General features: G+C 38.2%; 1 protein-coding gene across 3 annotated transcripts in view; it reads left to right on the forward strand.

The window, feature by feature from the left end:
* LOC147167503 (A-type voltage-gated potassium channel KCND3-like) overlaps nt 1–19,384 on the forward strand; it is a 55,181-nt gene extending 35,797 nt beyond the window's left edge. For 2 of the 3 annotated variants that reach the window (XM_086087983.1, XM_086087984.1), the window contains 5 exons: nt 5,011–5,173; nt 9,782–9,883; nt 16,281–16,373; nt 16,463–16,716; nt 17,929–19,384. In XM_086087983.1, coding sequence (XP_085944109.1) covers nt 5,011–5,173; nt 9,782–9,883; nt 16,281–16,373; nt 16,463–16,716; nt 17,929–18,154 — 838 coding nt within the window. In that variant the 3' untranslated portion in view covers nt 18,155–19,384. The remainder of the gene's footprint in view (nt 1–5,010; nt 5,174–9,781; nt 9,884–16,280; nt 16,374–16,462; nt 16,717–17,928) is intronic. The other variant, XM_086087985.1, reaches the window with a different exon arrangement.
* Nucleotides 19,385–20,513: the final 1,129 nt, after the last annotated feature.

Raw genomic sequence — 20,513 nt, forward strand, 5'->3', positions numbered from 1 at the left:
TGAATGTCGCTTCTTCTTCTCTTTGAAGGATTTACCTCAAAAAAAAGAAGGGGAAAAAAACACGCACATTTTATAATCCCTTGCTCCAAGTCGGAATGAGACTGTTGGTATCCTCCCAGCATCCATGTTGAGTAAGGCCAACGGAAAAAAAGGCTACGGGGCAGTTTGGAGAATGTCAGTCCACTTTCCCGACGAGTGGCCAAACAAAGCACGCAAAATGCCAGCCTTTTATGATCATGACCAGCGAAAGAAATGCTAGGGACAAATTTGCATTGAGCTCCAAAGCATTATTTCAGACCCTCTGGAAATCCAATTTAGCCACGTTTGAATGTTTATGCTGTGACATTTGATCACATTTTCAAATCTGAATGACAGCTCAATAGCCATTCATATCGGTGAATAACTGAAATGAATTGTATTTCCTTTTTTGTCTGTAATATTGTTACGTTTTAGTTTGAAAAAACAAAATAGGTTTTTAGCTAAACCCTAATTGTGTAGCCTACGTCATTAAAGTAACAATTGATATCATAATATGCTGTATTATGTAAAGAAAATATTATTTGAGAGTATCTACTTCTCGTCAAACCTTTTACAGGTGTGACATCACTTCCTGTCCTGTCCCTTTAATATGGGCACATGTCCTATGACGCCATACTTCCAACCACGCCCCCTATGCCCAAATATGGACTTCCTATGATGTCATACTTCCCGTGGCTGAGAAAATGTCCCAATATGTGTTGTACAACATGTTAGGGTTGAGGTTAGGGTTAGGAATGAGGGATTGAGCCCTTCCTCGGCCAGGATAGGGGAATTGATCCCCCCTCCTGGAGCGAAAGGGAATCGCACGGTCCTTCCGTCCTTGGTACCTCCCGTCGTCACGTTCCTTCCACTGATGTGTGGGCTGGCGTCTCCGCCCATAGCGGACAACAGTCCACCCACCATCCATCATACTTTTTTTTATATCTGTCAGATTCCTTTTTATGGTAATTGATGTATAATAATGTTTTTAATCTTTTATTTAATAGATAGGAGTTGCCTTTGTATCCTATGTAATCACTATCTACAAATATATTTTATTGTAGATGTTATGTATAATTGAATTTTAATATTTTATTTATTCAATAGGAGTGGCCTTTGTTATATATGTAATCACTATCTATTAATATAAAACAATAAAACAAAAACAATCAAAAATGTTTTTTTATATAAAAAAAATAGGGCTAGGGCTAGGGTTAGGGTTAGGGTTAGGGTTAGGGTTAGGGTTAGGGTTAGGGTTAGGGTTAGGGTTGTTCTTCCACTTCCACTTCCGATGATCCGGAACAAGTCGGGACTTGTCTAAACATGTTCCAACATGTCCTGTTTTGACCTCGCCCCCCCTATACCCAAATATGGACTACCTATGACATCATACTTCCAGTGATCCAGAACAAGTCAGGACACATTTTAACAAGTCTCTTAAACCCTCTTAAATATTCTAAATTAAATGAATGTTCTAAATTTAATGAAAACATTGTCACTTTACGGAAAATAATATTATATATATATTTATATATATATATATATATAATTTTCTACTAAATTCTTTCATTGCATACAACACAACCTGTTTATTACTCTCATCTGTTTTGAAACTCTCCACCTCAACAAAAGTGAACATGTGTAATAACATGGTTGATCATCAATCAAATGTGGGCGGAGGCAAGGCGGCACCGCTTACCATCTGCTGCATTGATATAATTCCCGCCGCTGAAAGGAGGGAATGGGCTGGTACTAAAGGGGAGGTAAAGAAACAAAAGTGCTGTTTTTACACAGGGGATATTAAAGCCGCCGCAGAAGCCAACGCCATCCATCACGACCCGCGTTTACATCCGAGGCTGAGGGCTTTAACGTCGGCTTCTCGGCCCGAGCCTCGCACACTTCATTTAAAGCGCTCAATGCGGCCACGTGACTCATTGAGAGAGCAACAACTGAACAACAGTCTGTGCCGAGAATTAAGACATTTGTCTTCGTCTCTTCTTATTTGGAGCCCAACTTTTCCCAGAGCGCACACATAGTGCTGCTTAATATTCATCCGGTCGACAAGCTGCCAAGTACAGCAAGTCCATTTATCACCTCCACTGTCACGTGGATCCTCACATTTTCACTTGGTCAACTGAAAAAATATTTGAAGAAAGTGTGGTTGGCTTTTTCTTTGGCCTTTATTTGTTGAAGGCTACCACTGATGGCAGAAATGTGATGATGACCTTAGAATGGTAAATGAAATTTGTCTCTGCCTTGGCTGGAGAACAGTGTGTAGTGGAAGAAGAAGAAACCAAAGAAGCTCGGCACCATTCACTATTCTGCACTATTGTGAAAATGTATGAGTAATGGACACCCCCATAATATTAGTTAAAACTCAAAAATATACCCAAAGCTAGGATCACAAAACACTTTTTGATCATTTCAAACTCAAAAGCAAGTCAACCTTAATTTTTTTTTGACAATAATAGGTTACATGTGACTTCACTTCATTCTGATTGATATTACATTTGTGGAATATGAGTTATGCAACAAAATCCAACCGTTATGACCCATCTCCGGGGGCGGCCATTTTGCCACTTGCTGTCGACTGAAGATGACATCACAGTTGCTCAGGGCTCAGGCAACGACCAATCACAGCTCACCTGTTTTCTGAAGGTGGGCTGTGATTGGTTGTTACCTGAGACCCGAGCAACAATGATTTCATTTTCACTCAACAAGAAGTGGCGAAATGGCCGCCTTCGGGGTTGCGGGTGGCGGAGAAATGGCTGATAGATCATTTAATTAAATTTGAATTTATTTATCTAACCTAAAAATGATTTTTGCGTGTGACTATTTTAAAAGCGCTAATATTGGTCAGCTGATTAATCGGCCCTAATCAAAACAGACTCATGAACCAAATCAGCTATAATAAAAATGCTTATTCTTAAGTTAAAATGCCATTAAAAAACTGTTGATTCAAGTAAAAAATGACCCACTTACAGAAACATGTCGGACCCGGTCGCTCATGCATCTCAAAGTGTAACATCCCATCTAGTTTTTTAAGGCATTGTTGAGTAAAATTTGTTGATGTAAGGTTTACGCGGTAAGATGGCGCGTGTGCGCGTGTATGAGTGATTGATGACTTGCGGGTCCAGTAACTCTGCTTCTTTATGTGTTCACAGCGGATTTTCACATTCTGCCGTTGAAGTCATCAATCTTGGTGAAATAAATAAAAGTGACAAATTACCGTGTGAGATTCTTTACACCTGTCAAGGCAACAATAACACAAACATTTCATCGTCCTTTGGTTGCCCTTGCGACGCCGATAGTTGATGATCTTCATCGCCGTTGTAACAAAGTGTGACTTGGCTTGTTGCTTTTTTCCCGTCTCTTGGGAGAAGAACGCAGATGGGACGGATAGATTTCTCTGGTTTCACGATGCGCCTTGTTCTTCTCTCATTTGATTTGATTTTCTTTATATCATCCGTTTGGAGCACGCGCTTCCAAACGCGTTTCTGACATAAAAAATAAAGAAAGAAGGGATATAAAAAGCATGAAGCACATTTACATACATTTCTTATCTCTTTTTTATGTTAAGATTACATATTTTTCTTCTTTTTTTTGTCACACTTTTCAAGATAAGGTCATCCTTTTTTTTTTCTTCTTTTTTTTTTACAATCATTTAACCACACATTTAGCAACTTACATGATGGACAGGGCCACCATTTTCAACACACTTCCTAACCAGCGATGTCTGCCATCTAGTGATGAATGGTGATATTACAACTTAAAATTATACAGTGGATCCTGAGCATTTCCCCTTAAGGGTGTACTCACTTTTGTAGCCAGGAGTTTTTGAATTAACATTTGCTCCCAAAAACGTATGAATACGTTATTTTTTAGATATTATCATGGTCCCAAAAACGCATTATTTAATTTTATTTATTTTTATGCTAGAGCATACAGAAGGCTTTGATGCAGCCTTTCAACTGCAAAGAACGATTGAAGCAATGGTAGTTATTAAAAAAACGGCCAGCAGGTGGCAGCAGAGTATAAGAGATCAACCAGGGCCATGTCGCCAAAAACCTATTTTCGCCACAGTTTTAAACACATTTGTGAATAATGAAGAAACTTCGCTATATTCTAATGCCAATTGCTGCAAAACGGAAATAGATAGAAATATACTTTTTTTTTCCTGATTAAAGAAAAGACTAATCTTTCTTTTGGTATGTTTTTATTGCAATAGAATACAATATTCCGTGGGCCTTGCAAAATCAGTCAAAATCCAGTAAAACAGCCGGGAGCGAAGGGGGGTTGCTTCAGTAAAAATGGCTGGGAGCGAATGAGTTAATGGCTATATTTTGAGTTATTTTAAGAGAACAATACATTTACACTGTTATATACAGCAAGTTGTCATTCTGTCAGTGTCATTTCTTCAATCTTAAGATATAATTGAAATATCTGCAAGAAACTTTTGTGAGATCATGTACTGTGTGTGTGTGTGTATGGAGAGGCATCCTTAATTTGCTATTATGAAGCCGAAGTTTGGAGGAATCAGCAGACTGCGCAGGAGGAAGCTGATCCAATAATCCAGTCCTCAGTGCACTTTTCAGCACCGAGACTCAAGAGCTTCAAGGCTCAGGAAAAAGTCCGACACCTGCCTACGCCTGTGGCTGACGAGTCTTATGGTGTCAGGATGGTGGTGGGGAAGGGATAAAGACAGCAACAGCAAAAAAGTCAATATCGAATCACAATGTGCAATGTTTGTAGGTGAACATTTAACAGCCGTTATCGCAGTCAATACAACTTAAGAAAACAACACAACAAATTTCACAAGCAAAAAGAGGCCAGTTGCCTTGAGATTGAAGATTACTGAAAATCTGCCCAGACAATTTTAAGCATTTTTTTTTGGTGATATCGTAAAAATTTCAAAGGACTTACCGCGACTTAATTCAAGTTTGAGTGGTCTATGGCAGAACGAATTCCAACCTGCAATCATGTCATCTGCAGGTACGGCGATATGGTGCCAAAAACCATTGCCGGAAAGATCTTCGGCTCTATCTGTTCGCTCAGCGGCGTGCTGGTGATCGCCCTGCCCGTGCCCGTCATTGTTTCCAACTTCAGTCGCATCTACCACCAGAACCAGAGGGCAGACAAACGGCGTGCCCAGAAGGTAAAGAATTTGGCCTTCTGCCATAAGGAAAGTGCATGGCAGGTTGAACTAATTGTTATTTTCTTAACTTGTCCAGTTTTGCTTTTATTATTATTATTTATTTTTTCGTTTTACATCTCTGAGTTGATTTTTTTTTTTTTATGAGAAAAAAGTATCAAGGTCAAAAGATTTGACCTCAATCAACCTTTTGTCAAACACCCCAAATCTCAGAAATGTGTTGCCCTTTTATTTGACATTCTCGTACGTGTCACACACACACATGCACTTTGTTGCCGAGTGTTAAATGTTACCTAACCCACTCACGGCCTGACCTTTTTGCGATCCAGGGCCGTTGCCTCTTTTAACGACCACTTTCGTACTTTCACGTCCACTTCTCCTGTATATGAAATGATGATCACATGTGTGCAAATAAACAGTTACGTTCCACTCATTCTCTTTGGCGACCAGTTGTGAGGAGCAACACATCATCCATGTATATACAGGGAGTCTTCGAGATACGGACGAGTTCCGTCCCTACGCTGGCGATGTAACCCGAATTTCGACTTAAGTCGGATTTCCCCGTTAAAAGTCGATATTTACATCAAAATACTTTGTACAGTAATTAAAAAAATATATATATATTTGCGTGACCCGGTAGAGCCGGAACCAATATTTTGTGTTTCCGCACGGACGTTCATTGCTGACGGATGGCAAAGCGGAGCGATTGGAAAACACGGTAATGTGACGAGACGACCTGCTCGATGGACGCCCGTTGCTGTAGGTTAAAACAACACAACTTTAAATAACTTTCAAATGGCGTGACTACTGTGGGAAATTAACGAAAAAGAAGTTGCTACGAATAAGTATACAATGTACAATGTAGGTCGCGTACGACGTAACTCGAGGGACTCCCTGTACAGGAAAAGGCGGACATGAATGAAGTCCGAATGCGGACGTTAAAGAGGCAAGTGTCCCGGAGCGATCCTATTGGTCAACTCTCCGGAATGCCGATTGGCTCGTTGGCTTGCATTTTTATTATTATGTCATGCATACAGCAATATGCCCAGCCCAAATGGGCTTACAAGACAGCAAATAATTCAAATAGTCATGAACAATCTATCTTACACAATAGCTGCTCGCAGCTCTAGTTATGACTTCATTACTCTGATAGCATCGGCTCGTGGTAGAACGTAGGCTACTCGTGATAGTCTCGAAAGGAGCAGAACTCTCGTAAACTGAAGACCGCCGTACTCAAAACTTGACAATTGCTAGTTTTTCGCCGAGGACATTTTGCCGGTTTTCATGTGGGTTTCTTTTGACTTTTGCCGTAGTCCCCGTCAGACAGGGGTCATCCTAACTAGTCTTGGCCATGGTTCCCAACTTTTGATGTTAGGAGCTGTTTTCCATGCAAATATTTGTCGCAAATTAGCACTTTACTACTGTGCTAGCGCGTTAGTGATAGATTACGTAGCGTCCATTCCGATTTGAGCATAAATCAGGGTTACGTATCGGCAGTAGGATGGAACTGAAAACGCCTCTCTACCGCATTCCCTCAAGCAATCAATCCCACAGTAGGAAGGAGATCCAGTCATTCAATAAAAATTCCGCTTTCAAATGTACTTTCAGAGTTGAGTTTTTGTCGGTTATTTCAAAGCCACTGATTTGTGAGATTTCCCTGACTAAGACTACTTTCTGCTGACTTTCCGAGCTTCGTGACAAGAATATAACAAGCCTCGTTAGTTGACGTTCCCTGACAGAGGGGTAAAGAGACAATCATCACGAGCAAACGACTACCGTCGACGCTGGTAACATTCTTTCGGCAAGGCGGCAAACGCAAACACGCGCCATTAAACATGCGGAGGAGTGGCATTCATTTATTAGAGCGTTCAGAATAATGCTGGCATTCATTTCATTGCTTTTATAACAGGATGTTATTCTCGTTGCATTCAAACTTGTTCTTATTATTTCATACGCATTTATTGTTGTAACATTAAAACTTAATTTTCACAACTTTCCAACTGTATTCCTGCAACAATATGACTTATTTCCCCTAACGTTGACTTATTCTTGTAACAACTTCACTGTTGTAACTTACAACTCTTCTTGTTACATTCCAATATCATTCTCGTAACGTTACAATTTCTTCTTCTTCTTCTTTTCCTAAATTCAAATTCTCAAAACATAAGTCTCTTTTTTGTAATTTGGCAACTTCATTCTTGCGACATTATGACTTTATTGTGCAATCTCATTCTCAAAACTTTGTCTCACAACTTTATTCTCACAACATACAACATCATTCTTGTCATATTTTATTCTAATGAATTAAATTACCTTTAAATTCAGTGATGTGGACTTTATTGTCCTAACTTCATTCCCGTAACTTTGCAACTCAATTCCCGTAACTTTACAACTTTCTAACTCATTCACTCCCAGACATTTTTACTGAAGCAACCCCCTTCGCTCCCGGCTGTTTTACTGGATTTTGACAGATTTTGCAAGGCCCACAGAATATTGTGTTCTATTGCAATGAAAACATAGAACCTACCAAAAGGAAGATTAGAATCTCTTCTGTCATCAGGAAAAAAGTATATTTCCATTTGATTCCCTTTTGCTGCAATTAGCATTAGAATATAGCTAAGTTTCTTCATTATTAACAAATCTTTTTAAAACTATGAAGAAAACAGCTTTTTGCAACATGGCCCTGGTTGATCTCTTATACTCTGCTGCTACCTGCTGGCCGTTCTCTTCAGTTCAGAGGCTGCATCAAAGCCTTCTGTATGCGCTAGCATTAAAAAAAAAAATGGGACCATGACAATATTTAAAATTTCTATACGTTTTTAGGAGCAAATGAGCTAATAACGTTACATTCACAACATTACGACATCTTTCTCATTAACTTCATTTTTGGAGTATTGTGCCCACATTAAAAAATCTCTAATTTCTTGTTTTCTCACATTCTGAACGCAACAACTTTTTTTCCTTTCAGCTCGGTCCTAAAACCCTTTCGTACTATCCCATTCGCCGACACTGAGCTTTATAGCTCATCGCGAACGACGTTGATTTTGACCAAACCTGACCTCAGACAAAGTCGGAGCTCCGTAAACTTAACTCAACCTCCATTAGGACCCAATCGACCGTCACAAGAGTGACAGATGCTGGCGAGCCCAGCCAATCGCCATCGACTTCCTGCCGGATCAGAGTCAGTTTATTCCCTCACACGCTTCCTCCCCGTGTCAAGCGCAACCTTTGATCAACCGAGACGAGCACGAGGCCGCATTCTCACTGTCAAACTCATTTTCTCATTAACTGAACTCAACACAGACGGACGGACACGGTCCATTACGCATGCAACGCACACAACGTGATCATTCTACGGCTGCGCGGGTATCCGCGGCTAACATTTCAAAAAGTTCCCAAACTAATTCCGTGGCTTTATGAGTTATGTCAGGTCTGGTTTATCGGGCCGCGTGAGGAGCAGAACCCGGTCGAGGAGATCGCTCACTTTTACAAGCACTCAAGGCGGCTTCATATCCTTCGCAGCTGCTCTAATATCCTCTTCATTTGAGCAAATTTCATTCCGATATCATCTCTATCTCATTCCGTGTCATTCTCGATTGCCCCCCCCCCCTCCGCTGAGTTATCAAATCCATCTATCCGAGGGGCCGGCTCATTTATTTTAGTGCAGAGCCTCCCTCTAGACAGCGAGAGGGAGAAAAAATTTCAAGGGTTTAACTCCAGTCGCGTTCTTCACCCTCTTCAAAGCTGCGACTCGAATGCAGGACACAGGAGAGCGCGTGGGTTAAGCAACTTTAGAGGATTGATGTCACGCGGTGGAATCTAAGTAATAGCTTAGCTGTGAGGTGTTTTTTAAATGGACACAGCAACGGCAAATACAAATGTAGTGTCCTCGGTGTGTGACAGCGAGGTTTCAAGATTACGTACGGCGTGCAGCGGCTAGCTAGCGCAGTACCGTAAAAAAAAAAATGTCATCACGATCAGTTGCCACTTTACCTACCGTTTTTCATTTCGTTGTTTATTATAAAAAAAATAATAAAAATATTTAGTGTAATTGTAACGTAAGCTCTCTGGTTTTCATGTCGGTTACATATAACTAGAATAAATGTATGGTCGTCTTTTTCAGGGTGATCTCAGTCTAAGTACGCAATGTTTTGAGATGTTTACTGTTATATGTCTGATCTGGACAAAATTGTATCCCAATATAAGTCATTTTATATCCTTATAGGCATACATTTCCTTCAAATTACATGAAATTAATGGCAAATTCCTTTTATTTTGTCTTCATTTCTTTATACAATTTATATAGAAGGCACATTAAAATGAGTAAAATAAATAATAATAAAATAAAGTGCAAATATCCAGTGTATAAATACCATTAAAAATATCTAGTTGTACCTACAGCCAGTTTGCAAGTTATTTTTAAGTTACTGTTAAAAAAAAACAAAATTTAATCTTCCCCCCAAAAAAATTCTCATTTTCCAAAAACGTTCAAATATAATTTTGCCAACTATACTATTAATAAAGCTTGAGTTGGAAGCTCTCCATTAATTGAAGCCTAAATCATTATTTTGTAAGATGCTGCTCACCTTTTCTTCTTTTTACTGTGTCCAGAAAGCGCGAATGGCCCGTATACATTTAGCCAAGTCCGGCAGCGCAAACGCCTTCCTGCTGAGCAAACGCAACGGACTCCTACACGAGCTGCTGGAGCTGACGGTGAGGGATGACCTCTGACTCTTCAAACACCAACAATGACATAGAATAGTGAAGGAGTTCCATCAAAGGCAGTGTTTTTTTTTTTTGTTTTTTGTTTTTTTTTAACAACTGAAAACAGCATGTTTAGGTCATAGGTCAACAGAGCACATCCACTCGTTACTCGGCACACTTGACAGGGCTCAATCATAACTGGCCCACAGACCTAACGGCAATGAATGTACAAAAGACGAGTTACTGGAATGGAACTCCTAACATAACAAGAACAAAGTAATGCTATGAGAATGGAGTTGTATCGTTCCAAAAATGAAGCAATGTGACAAAAGTCGAGAATGAAGTCCAACGTAGCCCTAACAGTTACGACAATGAGGTCGTCGTAACGTTCTCAGATTGAAGTTGTATAAAAAGAAAGAATAGACACACCGCTCTGACATGTCTTTATTTAAAAAAAAGAAGGATTGTAATCCAGTTTGACAGATTAATGACACCGGTCCTTGTTTAACATTCATTATTACCGTCCACTAAACTGGATAGCTTCACATCTTGCACACGCACACACTTTTCTACACGCCCACAAAATGACAATTACTGCCGTAATTAACCAAGGAGCAGTTTAAAAGTCCTTCCCAAGGCTATAAAGAGCAGAAGAAGTCGGAATGACTCCATCTCAGGGCGGAGGTGATAAGAGAGAAATCTCACACACACTACTTTTCATACTTGTCTGCCATCCAACGTTTAATTTAAGCCTTGCTTGCAAAACCAAAGTCAGATTGAAACTTTTATCTGGCTTGTTTTGTTGCTCCCGGTGATAATTATAAAATCGTGTGCATGAAAGGAGAGTGCAGAAGGTGAACAATGTACAAAGGAGGCCACAGGATTTAAAGTACTGTTATCTTTTGAAAGTTGAGATTTTTTTTTTCACTTTTAAAAAATAATAATTTTCTATTTCCCACAAAATAGTACAAAATTACAAATGTTTTCTAAAAAAAAACCTAACAAAACTGATCTAGTTAATCTATTTAAAAAAAAAACATGCTAAATATCGTTCCCGTAATAGCACAACTGTAGAAATATATACAAATACAGGTATAAAAAATATTTATAAAAATATATATAAATATAACAAATATATATAAATAACTGCCAATGTGCTTTTTATAAATTGTGTTTTATTTTTCCTGCCAGTCATCCTGGTCATGGTAATCCGCAAAAGTTGAATTAGGCCAACTGGAATCTTCTTGTTTGTTGAATTGTAATTAATAATTATATATATATATATATATATATATATATATATATATATATATATATATATATATATATATAAAATCTCCTGAAAAAAGGGTTTTTCTAAGAAAAAAATTAAATAAGAAAAATGTTCTTATTTAATTTTGGGGGAGAAAAAATACTAAAGCCTCTCAGGACAGACTTTTTTTTTATAAATACAATTTTATTCTTGGACCAAAAAAATGTGTTTTTAATCTTTCCAGTTTGGCTTTTAACACTCCTTAACAATGGAACAAGGGAGGGTGACTATACTAAAAAAAAGAAAAGAAAAAAACTTGTATTCCATCAAAGAGTGAAAGGCCCCATGCGGATGAGCAAACATATGACATAATATATATATTTTTCACTTTCTTGCCAAGACACGACAAGATCAATAACAATCTTGAGCTCAGCTTGAAAGTTGAAACGTGCGTTGTGCGGGTTGAAGCGAGTTGAAGGTTCACGGCAGCCAACGTGGGAGCGGCACTCATCCTCAGAGCTGCTTCTTCGCTGTCTTTGCAAACTTCTTCTGATTTCTGGCTGTCAAAATCGCTCAAATAAACTAGAGTATGAAAATGTGCAGTCTTAACAGCCACACGAGTATCAAAGTAGGATAACCGCTGCAATATTGATGAATGATATGACCTCAGAGGGCACTGGACGCCATGTTTAAAAAAAAAAAGATACGGTTCTTGCTTAGTAGCGTGAAAATCTTCTAATTTTGCATTCGTGTATCAATCTGCTCATCTGATTGTTGCGTTACGCTTCATTTCATTCATCCGCCGCCGCTCTTCCTCTTCTTCCGCCGCCGTTACGATGTATCTGTTAACGCCGGCGCGCGGCTTATATCCCTTCCATTTCCCTCAAATCCATTCGGATGTAATCGAATCGGGAGTCGACGCCGGCGCCGGAGCATTACCATATAAATGCCATCTGCGAGTGGCCCTCTGCAAATCTGCCGCCGGGCCGCCGGCGAATCAAATTACAGCGGCGCGGCGATGGCGGCGGCTGTCAAGTCGGTCAGCGGTCGTGAAGCCGTATGTGACGCGTTTCGCCGTCGGTTAAAATGAACTGTCGCCTCCTGGCTTCCCATTAGGATTTTATTTGTTTGGACGGAGTTTGTTAGCGGCTCACGTCAGGCTCATTGTCATTATACGCTGCTGCCTTCTTGAATGTAACGTCACTGCGTTTTCATTCTGTTACATTAGTTCTCAACCATGTCATTGTGTCATCCATTTTAAAACGGATTGTTTCTTTCTTGAGATACCCGGCCTCCGATTTGTCTGGATTTCGTAACAGTTCTTCACAGATATATATAAAAAAATAAATAAAAAGCTATCTATACGGTACGTACTTCTAGGACCAAATCTTTTTCCTTTCAGGTCTGCAATATTCAGCAAGAAATGAGCCAAAAACAAAAAGAGTCCACTTTAAACCAAAATGGCAGACGTTCTATATATTTTTAGTCATGGCTCCTATAGACTTTTTTTGTGTGTGTATACTCATGATAGACCTGCCTACCATATTTCATGTTGCTAAGTGAAACTGGCTGAATTTTTTGAAGGACAATTTGGAAGGACTGCTCAAATGACCTTAACTCATTCACTGCCATTGACGGCTATAGACGTCAAAAAATCTTTTGAATTATTTCTATTACTTTTACTTTTTTTTTGAGTGTGACAAACTAGATTTTTTTTATTGTACATTTAGAACGGATACAAAATTTGTGATTAATCGTGAGTTAACTTTTGAAGTCATGCGATTAATTACAATTAAAAAAAATCATCTGAAGCCCCTAATTTTTTATAATCTTTCCTTTTATTTTATTTTTATTAGGGCCAACAGGCGATTATTATTATTTTTATTGTAATTAATCACATGACTTCACTAGTTAACTCAAGATTAATCATGAATTTTATATCTGTCTAAATGTACAATAAATATTTTTCTAGGTTTTCATACTCTTGTTAACAAAAGTGGGGGAAAAATAATAATAGAAATATTTCAAATGAATTGTTGACGTCTATAGACGGTCGCTTCAAATCAAAATGGCAGACTTGTTGTGTCTGTTCAGGCATGGCTTCTTCCGACTTATTGTGCGTCTACTCATGACAGACGTGACGATCGCACTTCATGTTTCTAAAACTGGCTTTGAGAAATTAATTTTGAAAAATAAAATGGCAGAAATGACCCGCAAATAGTGGCTACAAACCAAAATGGTGGACTGCCTGTGTCTTTTCAGACATTTTGTTTTCTTGTATTTTTCATCTTGCTACGGGGGCTAAATTGTCTTAATATTCCTACGACAATTTCATTTTTGAAGGAATGCTAGAAACCGAAGTCGAGCCGCTACTTCTCCACGTTGAGAGAGGAACCAGTTGAGGTGGCTTGGGCATCTGGTTCGGACGCCTCCCTGGAGAGGTGTTCCGGGCATGTCCAACCGGCGAGAGGCTCCAGGGACGACCCAGGACACGCTGGAGAGACTGTGTCTCTCGGCTGGCCTGGGAACGCCTTGGGATCCCGTCGGAGGAGCTGGTTGAAGTGGCTGGGGAGAGGGAACTCTGGGCTTCCTTGCTACAGCTGCTGCCCCCGCGACCCGACCCCGGATAAGCGGTAGATAAGCGGATAGATGGATGGTTTCTTGGGACAACCCCCCCAAAAACCCATTGGACAATTTTGTCTGCTACAAACAGCCAAAATAACACTTAAGATGGCTGCCACAAACCAAAATGGCGTCTTTAGATTTTTCATGTGTCATGTCTACCAAATTTCCTGTTCCTAAGGGTGTAATTTTCCAAAAAGTCTGAAAAAAAAATACAGAGCCAAATTTGGAGAGTCAAGCGCAATGCACCACATTTTGTGATTTTTGGTTTATCGGAGCTGTCTTGATTTACAGGAAAAGACGACCTAGCGTTGAGGCTTGATGCATTGAAGCTGTCATGTGGCTCAGCCCACGTTCTCCCACTTTTTTCTTCACCGGTGTACGGAATGAGAATGAGAATCCTTGCGGCTTGATCGCCCGCGACCCGAAACCCTTTTGAGCGCACACGTGCTGGGAGACAATTCGGTTGTTTTCATCTTACTTGGCAACGCTCGAGACCAAGCGTTAGTGTCTTTCTTCCAACCCTTTGAAAGTCCCGCTTGAAAAATGTAATCCATATTCTCGTTTTTTTGTTGTTGTTGTTTTCTTGATGTCAAAAGCGTCACGCGTCGCTTCCTTCAAGGCCGCCTGCAGCAGCCGTTAACGCTCTCTGCCGCCTTTTTACAGTACTGTCGATCATTACGGGAAGTAGACAAGCTCGTGATTCTCTGAATCAACAAGTGGATGAACAGTAGCAGCGGCTTTTATAATGTTTATTTGTGCTTAATCCATTATTTGATTAAAAAAAAAAAACATTTAGTAAATGCAAATCATTGAGGTCAGTGGTCACTCGCCTTTTTGAAACTGAGCTACATGTTGGGTGGTTTTTGGTCTCCTCTTGGATATAAGTAAACAGTAGTGGTAGAGTGGCAGTCTCCCAAAATGAAGGTTGTGGGTTCTTTTCTCAACTCTTATGTAGCTTTTTTATTTTTTTTATTTTACTCTCTCGCAAGTGTAAATTTTACTCTATTTAGAGTGGGACCAAATAGACTCAGTTTAGAGTAATATTTACTGTGTACTAGGGGTGTGCCAAAAAAAATCGATTCTCATAAGAATCGCGATTCTCATTTAATACGATTCAGAATCGATTTTAAATGTCCCAAAATCGATTTTATTTCAATTATTTTATACTGTTTTCCCTTTGTTTGTGCGTGCCTTTATTGGAAGCGCTGTTCATGTTGTACGCGATTTGGCCACTTAGGGGCAGTTTGGTTCCACGCGGTCTAATACACTGTTAAGTTGTAGAGAGTAGAAGGAAAAAAATCACGATCAAGTTATTCCAATAAAAGTTGTTTTTTTGCAGTGTGGAGACGTTCTTTTGAGTGATAAAAGTGTCAGCGAGTAGCGCACTAATTAGCATTAGCGTGTCAGACTGGAGTAGATCATTACGATTCCTTGAACGTCTATAAATTGAAGCAAAAATCATTGTCAATTAAATCATGGTGAATCAAAAATCGTCCTTAAGCAAAGATAGATTCTGAATCGAATCGTGCACCAAAAAAATCGGAATCGAATTGAATCGTGAGACATCCAAAGATTCCCACCCCTACTGTGTACATATAATATGTACAGTACGTGTATTCGTGTCGTTTTCGGATGTGGATACAGAGATCACATTAATCCAATATTTATGCAACTAAAAACTTTTTAAAAATTTATGAATTGATGGAGTTTAACCACCTTAAAATAATGTATAAAGCTCATCATGACATGTTACCAATCAGCATGCAAATCATATTCTAAAAAAGGGAAAGTGAGTACAAATGAAGAGAAACTGATTTATTTTTTTCCGCACCTAAATACAGAACAAGGTGTCAGTTTGTGGAACAATCTGGATCATAAAACAAAAAAAAATCTTAGTCTATTTCGAGATTTGAAAATACAAAAAGCACAATTGCTGGGAAAAAATATATAGCACAAGGTCATGCTGTTGATTTATTTGTGTTTAATTGTGTCAGGTGCTCGTCAAAAAATGTGAATATCCTCAAAGTTGAATAATTTCCGTAATTCCATTTAAATCAAACTTTCGTAGATTATAGCTGAAGTGATTTCAATTTTTTATTTATTTAGATTTTTACATTTGGGCTTCCAGCTCATAAAACCCACTAAAACAGGATGTCAAAAAATTTGAATTTGAAATCGCTTAAATTGTGAGCCCTGAATCTATAAACTATGAAAAGTTTGACTTTTTGAATGGAATTATGGAAATTATTCAACTTTTCGAGGATATTAAAAAAAAATTGACGAGCACATTGAAAGTGTCTTGACTGCTTGCTTGTCATTTATTTTATGTTGATCATTTCTTTTGTTTTGATCAGGGGCAGATATCATAAGTTTGACTTCTTTCTGTCTGATTTCATTTATTATTATTATTTTTTCAAAGAATGAAATACCATTTTTTTAATTGAATTGAAAAATTGAATTGAAATGTGTAAAACAAACAAACAAAGAAACATTGCTTGGTTTATGTTTCTGGTCACTTTGTTGTATCAGGGCGCAAATTCAGGTGAGCAGAAGCCGTCCAAGTCGTCGTGTTTTTTAGAGAGTCAACATCACCATCTGCTGCACTGTCTGGAGAAAACCACTGTAGGTGCAACACCTCCAACTTCTCCCCCTCCCCCCTCCCTCGTCTTCATGTCCTTAAACGTTCCGACGCGTGTCCCCCCCCCCTGCAGGCTCATGAGTTCGTAGACGAGCAGTTGTATGAGCAGAACTATTTAGAAGCCGTGATGCAGAGCTTCCCCGCCGCCCGCAGAGCGTCGGCGAGCAGCCGCGACGCCGTGACGCCGACCTGCTGCGGCCGCAGGGCCAAGAGGAGCACCACCTTGCCCAATGCCGCCTTGCAGCCTGGACCCAATCAACAGGGACCCTTGCAGGAGCTGAGCGCCATCCACATCCAGTGTGCTGATAGGCCATCGCGTTCTACCAGGTGAAATTGATGATCCCAGTTGACCTTCATTTATTTATTTATTTATTTTTTTTAAAGATGGGACAGAACGTATTAAAGAGCATTTACAAATGTAAATATACGTATGGGATTATAGCCGTTGGACTACATGTTATGGATTACGGTTTGTTTGCGGTTTTAAACTAACTGTGTTTACATCACCATAGACGTGCAGCCAACGGTACATTTAAGAAAGTAGTACTTTGCAATAGGCACATTGTACCACGGCTTTTAAGGAGGCCAAACTTTGAACGTCGGGTGCCACAGTGTAAGGGAATTCCGTATATAGTATTTTATTAAATTGTGATTGAAATTGCGATTGTATATTTTATTTCAATTATAATAATTATATATATATATATATATAAGAATATAATAATAGTAACAATAATAATAATAATAATAACTATTATTATTATATATAATTATCCATCCATCCATTTTCTTAACCTCTTGTAACTATATATAATAATAATAATAATATGTATTATTATTATTATTATATATTATTATATATAATTGTAAAAATTACATATAAGAATATATAATAATAATATTATAAGAATACATATAATAATAATAAAATAATAATACATATTATGAGAATTATATAATAATAATAATAATAATATAGTAATATCAACACGAGAACAAAAACTACACGTTAAAAAAATAAAACAAACCAAATTATTAGCCCTCCTGCTGGCTGTGTTTTTTTTCTTATCAATGTTCATGAGTCAATGTGACCCGTTCTAATGTTTAATCATCCAAAAATATCACATACGCAATGGAATGCTTTATTATTTAAAAAAACGAAAATTAAAAAAACACAAGCCAGCAAAGAAGTCCCCCCGTAGATTTTCCAAACGGGTCAATTAGACCCGCCACATAACAGAAGGGAAAGTAGCACTTGTTGTCACTCGAAAATGACAACAGGTGTTTAACAAACAGGCATCGACTAATCACAGTTCACCTGTTTGGTCATGTGATGTTAGAAAACTGAGCCGATTGGTCCTTACCTATACATCCACTTGATGTCATAAGCCCACAGCAAAGGGCAAAATGTGTTTTTAAAGGTATTCATTGTACATGAAAAATGATGAAGTTATCAAATTAATAGACCAAAAAAAATAAAACTAACTAGACTTCAACAATTGATATGAAATCTTCAAGATGTGTTTTGTTTCCTCGTAGTCGTTCAAAACTCAACCTGAAGGCGGACGACGACGGGAGGCTCAACTGCAAGGCCGGCCGGATCACCACGGCCATCGTCAGCCTCCCGTCGCCTCCCGCCCTGACCACAACCGACGGCGACAACTTCCTCGGTCCCGCCGCCCTCAGGCCGCCGCCCCCCGCCCCGGGCCCCAGCATCCAGACCACCAGCAGCTCGGCCAACGTCGTCAAAGTGTCGGCCCTGTGACGGAGACTTTTGTAAATACGCGACGACGGACACGGGTCACAGTTTGGGGGGGGCGGCTTTGAGAGACACTGCGGTGCAATTAGCATATCAGTCCAGCAGGTGGCACTGTTCAAAATCATAAAGTCTGGTTCAATAGTTCAAAGAATGTTTTGTTGTCTGAAAAGTGTTGACTGTGCTTACTTGAATTTGTTTTTGGTTTTTCTACTGCGTTTGTGTGTGCGTCATCAAAATGGCCTTTTCTTTGAAGCGTCAATTTTAAAAACATCATGTGTCTTCTTTTTTTACATTTGGTTTGCTTTTTTATTTTTAAACGAAGTATTTGTGGAAGAAACCACTCAATGAATGAGATGTATGAACAAAAGTATTGGGTCAGTGTTTCATTTAATGAAGAAAAAAAATGATTTTTTTACGCAGTTTCCATGAGTCTTTCCAATTGAACCAGTGTAGGCGCAAATGAAATACTTGTTCTAACTGTATATTGTTTATGTTGAGTGAACTGTACACAATCATTACTCTATTTGTAAGGGTCCAAAATGGACAACCAATGGTGATTTTTTATAAAAAAAAAAATTGGGGGGGGGGGGGTCTCAATTTTGTGTTCCATATATTTGCTGTTTTTTTCTGATAAAAATATACAAATTGCAGTGATTTGGCTAAATTTTGAAATATGAAGGGGCAACATGATTCAAATGTATTCAAAACTGTTAAATTTAAATGAAGAAGCAGATTTAAAAAAAAAACACTGTTTAATTGTTGTTGTCAAGGCCTTTCTGCGGGAACAACTTATTTAGCCAATAACGAACTTTGTGACGTGTCGGAGCCCATTTTGTCAGAGTTGAGCACAAATTTTTTTTTCATACCAAAACAAATCCGTCATTTTTAGTATGATTTCTGACTAAATTATGACGAGAAGACAATAGACGTCGTTCAATTGGAACTGGATTTATTTGAGTTACATTCTTCTTTGTTACGGTAGGAACTCAAGAGGGAGAAAATATTGTGGGAAAAGTGCTTGAAAGTAACGCACATATGAAACTACAAGATTGTTCTTGTCGCTGGTAATGCAGAAAAGTTCATTAATATCTGTTCACTTGTCATTTCTGTAAAAGTCTTGGCTTGGATGTTTGTGCTGCTTTTCTTTAGCTTCTGTGTGTGCGTGTGCGTGTGTGTGTCCCTTGTATTTGTTCTGACAAGTGTCACATGACCATTAAAATCTGCTGCAACTGTCAACATTTGTGTGTCTTGTCTCGCTTGGGACCACAACTCTTACTACTACAACTCGTAATGGTATTAAGGGGAAGAAGTCAAGTCAAATATAATCTTTACAATATGTTCCATGTGGCCCCACTCGTCTAAACACATCACTATGTTTCATATTGCATTTGTGCTTAATTCCAATTCCACAAATGCAATATTAACCAGTTCAGAATAGTGGGGCTACATAGAACATAATATGGTAAATAATTTGTTTGACTTTTAATTATTAATGAAATATGAACACATTCAAAAACATCAGTATTAAATTAGTGACACAAAATATTAATATTATTACCTATGATTAATTATTCCTAATTCCTATTGTGTGGAATCAATATATTACTTTATTACTCTTGATGCTAAGTATTCATTATTTTCAAAAGTAGTACAATTAAAAAAGTTAAAACTTGAATCATTGTTGAAATAATAAATCAACATAAACGGTTAAAAAATTATTATAGAAGAATATGGTTGCAGTTAATAAATACACATGTAAAAAATGTTAGTGCTGTATTAGTAAAACAATTTAAAGGCAGTATTAAATTATTAATAAAAAGAATGTTAACACATTAAAAAAAATTTGCATGGAAATATTGAAAAGTTAATTATAAGAATTGATTTCTAAGGATTTTTTGGTTTAAGTGGATAAACAATATTATTTATTTTAATTAAATTGAATCATAAGTATTAATTACAACTACTGTACAAGTAAATTCCCAAAGTATTACTAAATTCAAAAAATGCATAAATAATATAATTAACAAATACATCGTTAATTGAATTATAAATTATATCCCCAACAGCTAAAACTGAGTTTTGTTCTATTCCAACATTGTTAAAGTTATCTAAATAAATAAATGCTGGTGCAGTTGATTGTTATGACCACTAGAGAGCAGTGTCGCACTATTCATGCCTCTGCCCAATTTTACTCCATGATAAACCAAGGACGACTGTGTGTGAGTCTTACTGTCTTTAAATATTACATAATAATAATAATAATAATAATAATAATAATAATATAGCAGATGGAGGTTTTTCCATATTACTGGTTTCCTTCCACATTGTAAAACCTTGCATATTATGTTTATTGAAGGGCATTTTT

The sequence above is a fragment of the Leptonotus elevatus genome, chromosome 10 (genome assembly GCF_054856555.1).
Source record: "Leptonotus elevatus isolate MCC_2025b chromosome 10, RoL_Lele_1.0, whole genome shotgun sequence".
In the NCBI taxonomy this organism is placed as follows: Eukaryota; Metazoa; Chordata; class Actinopteri; order Syngnathiformes; family Syngnathidae; genus Leptonotus; species Leptonotus elevatus.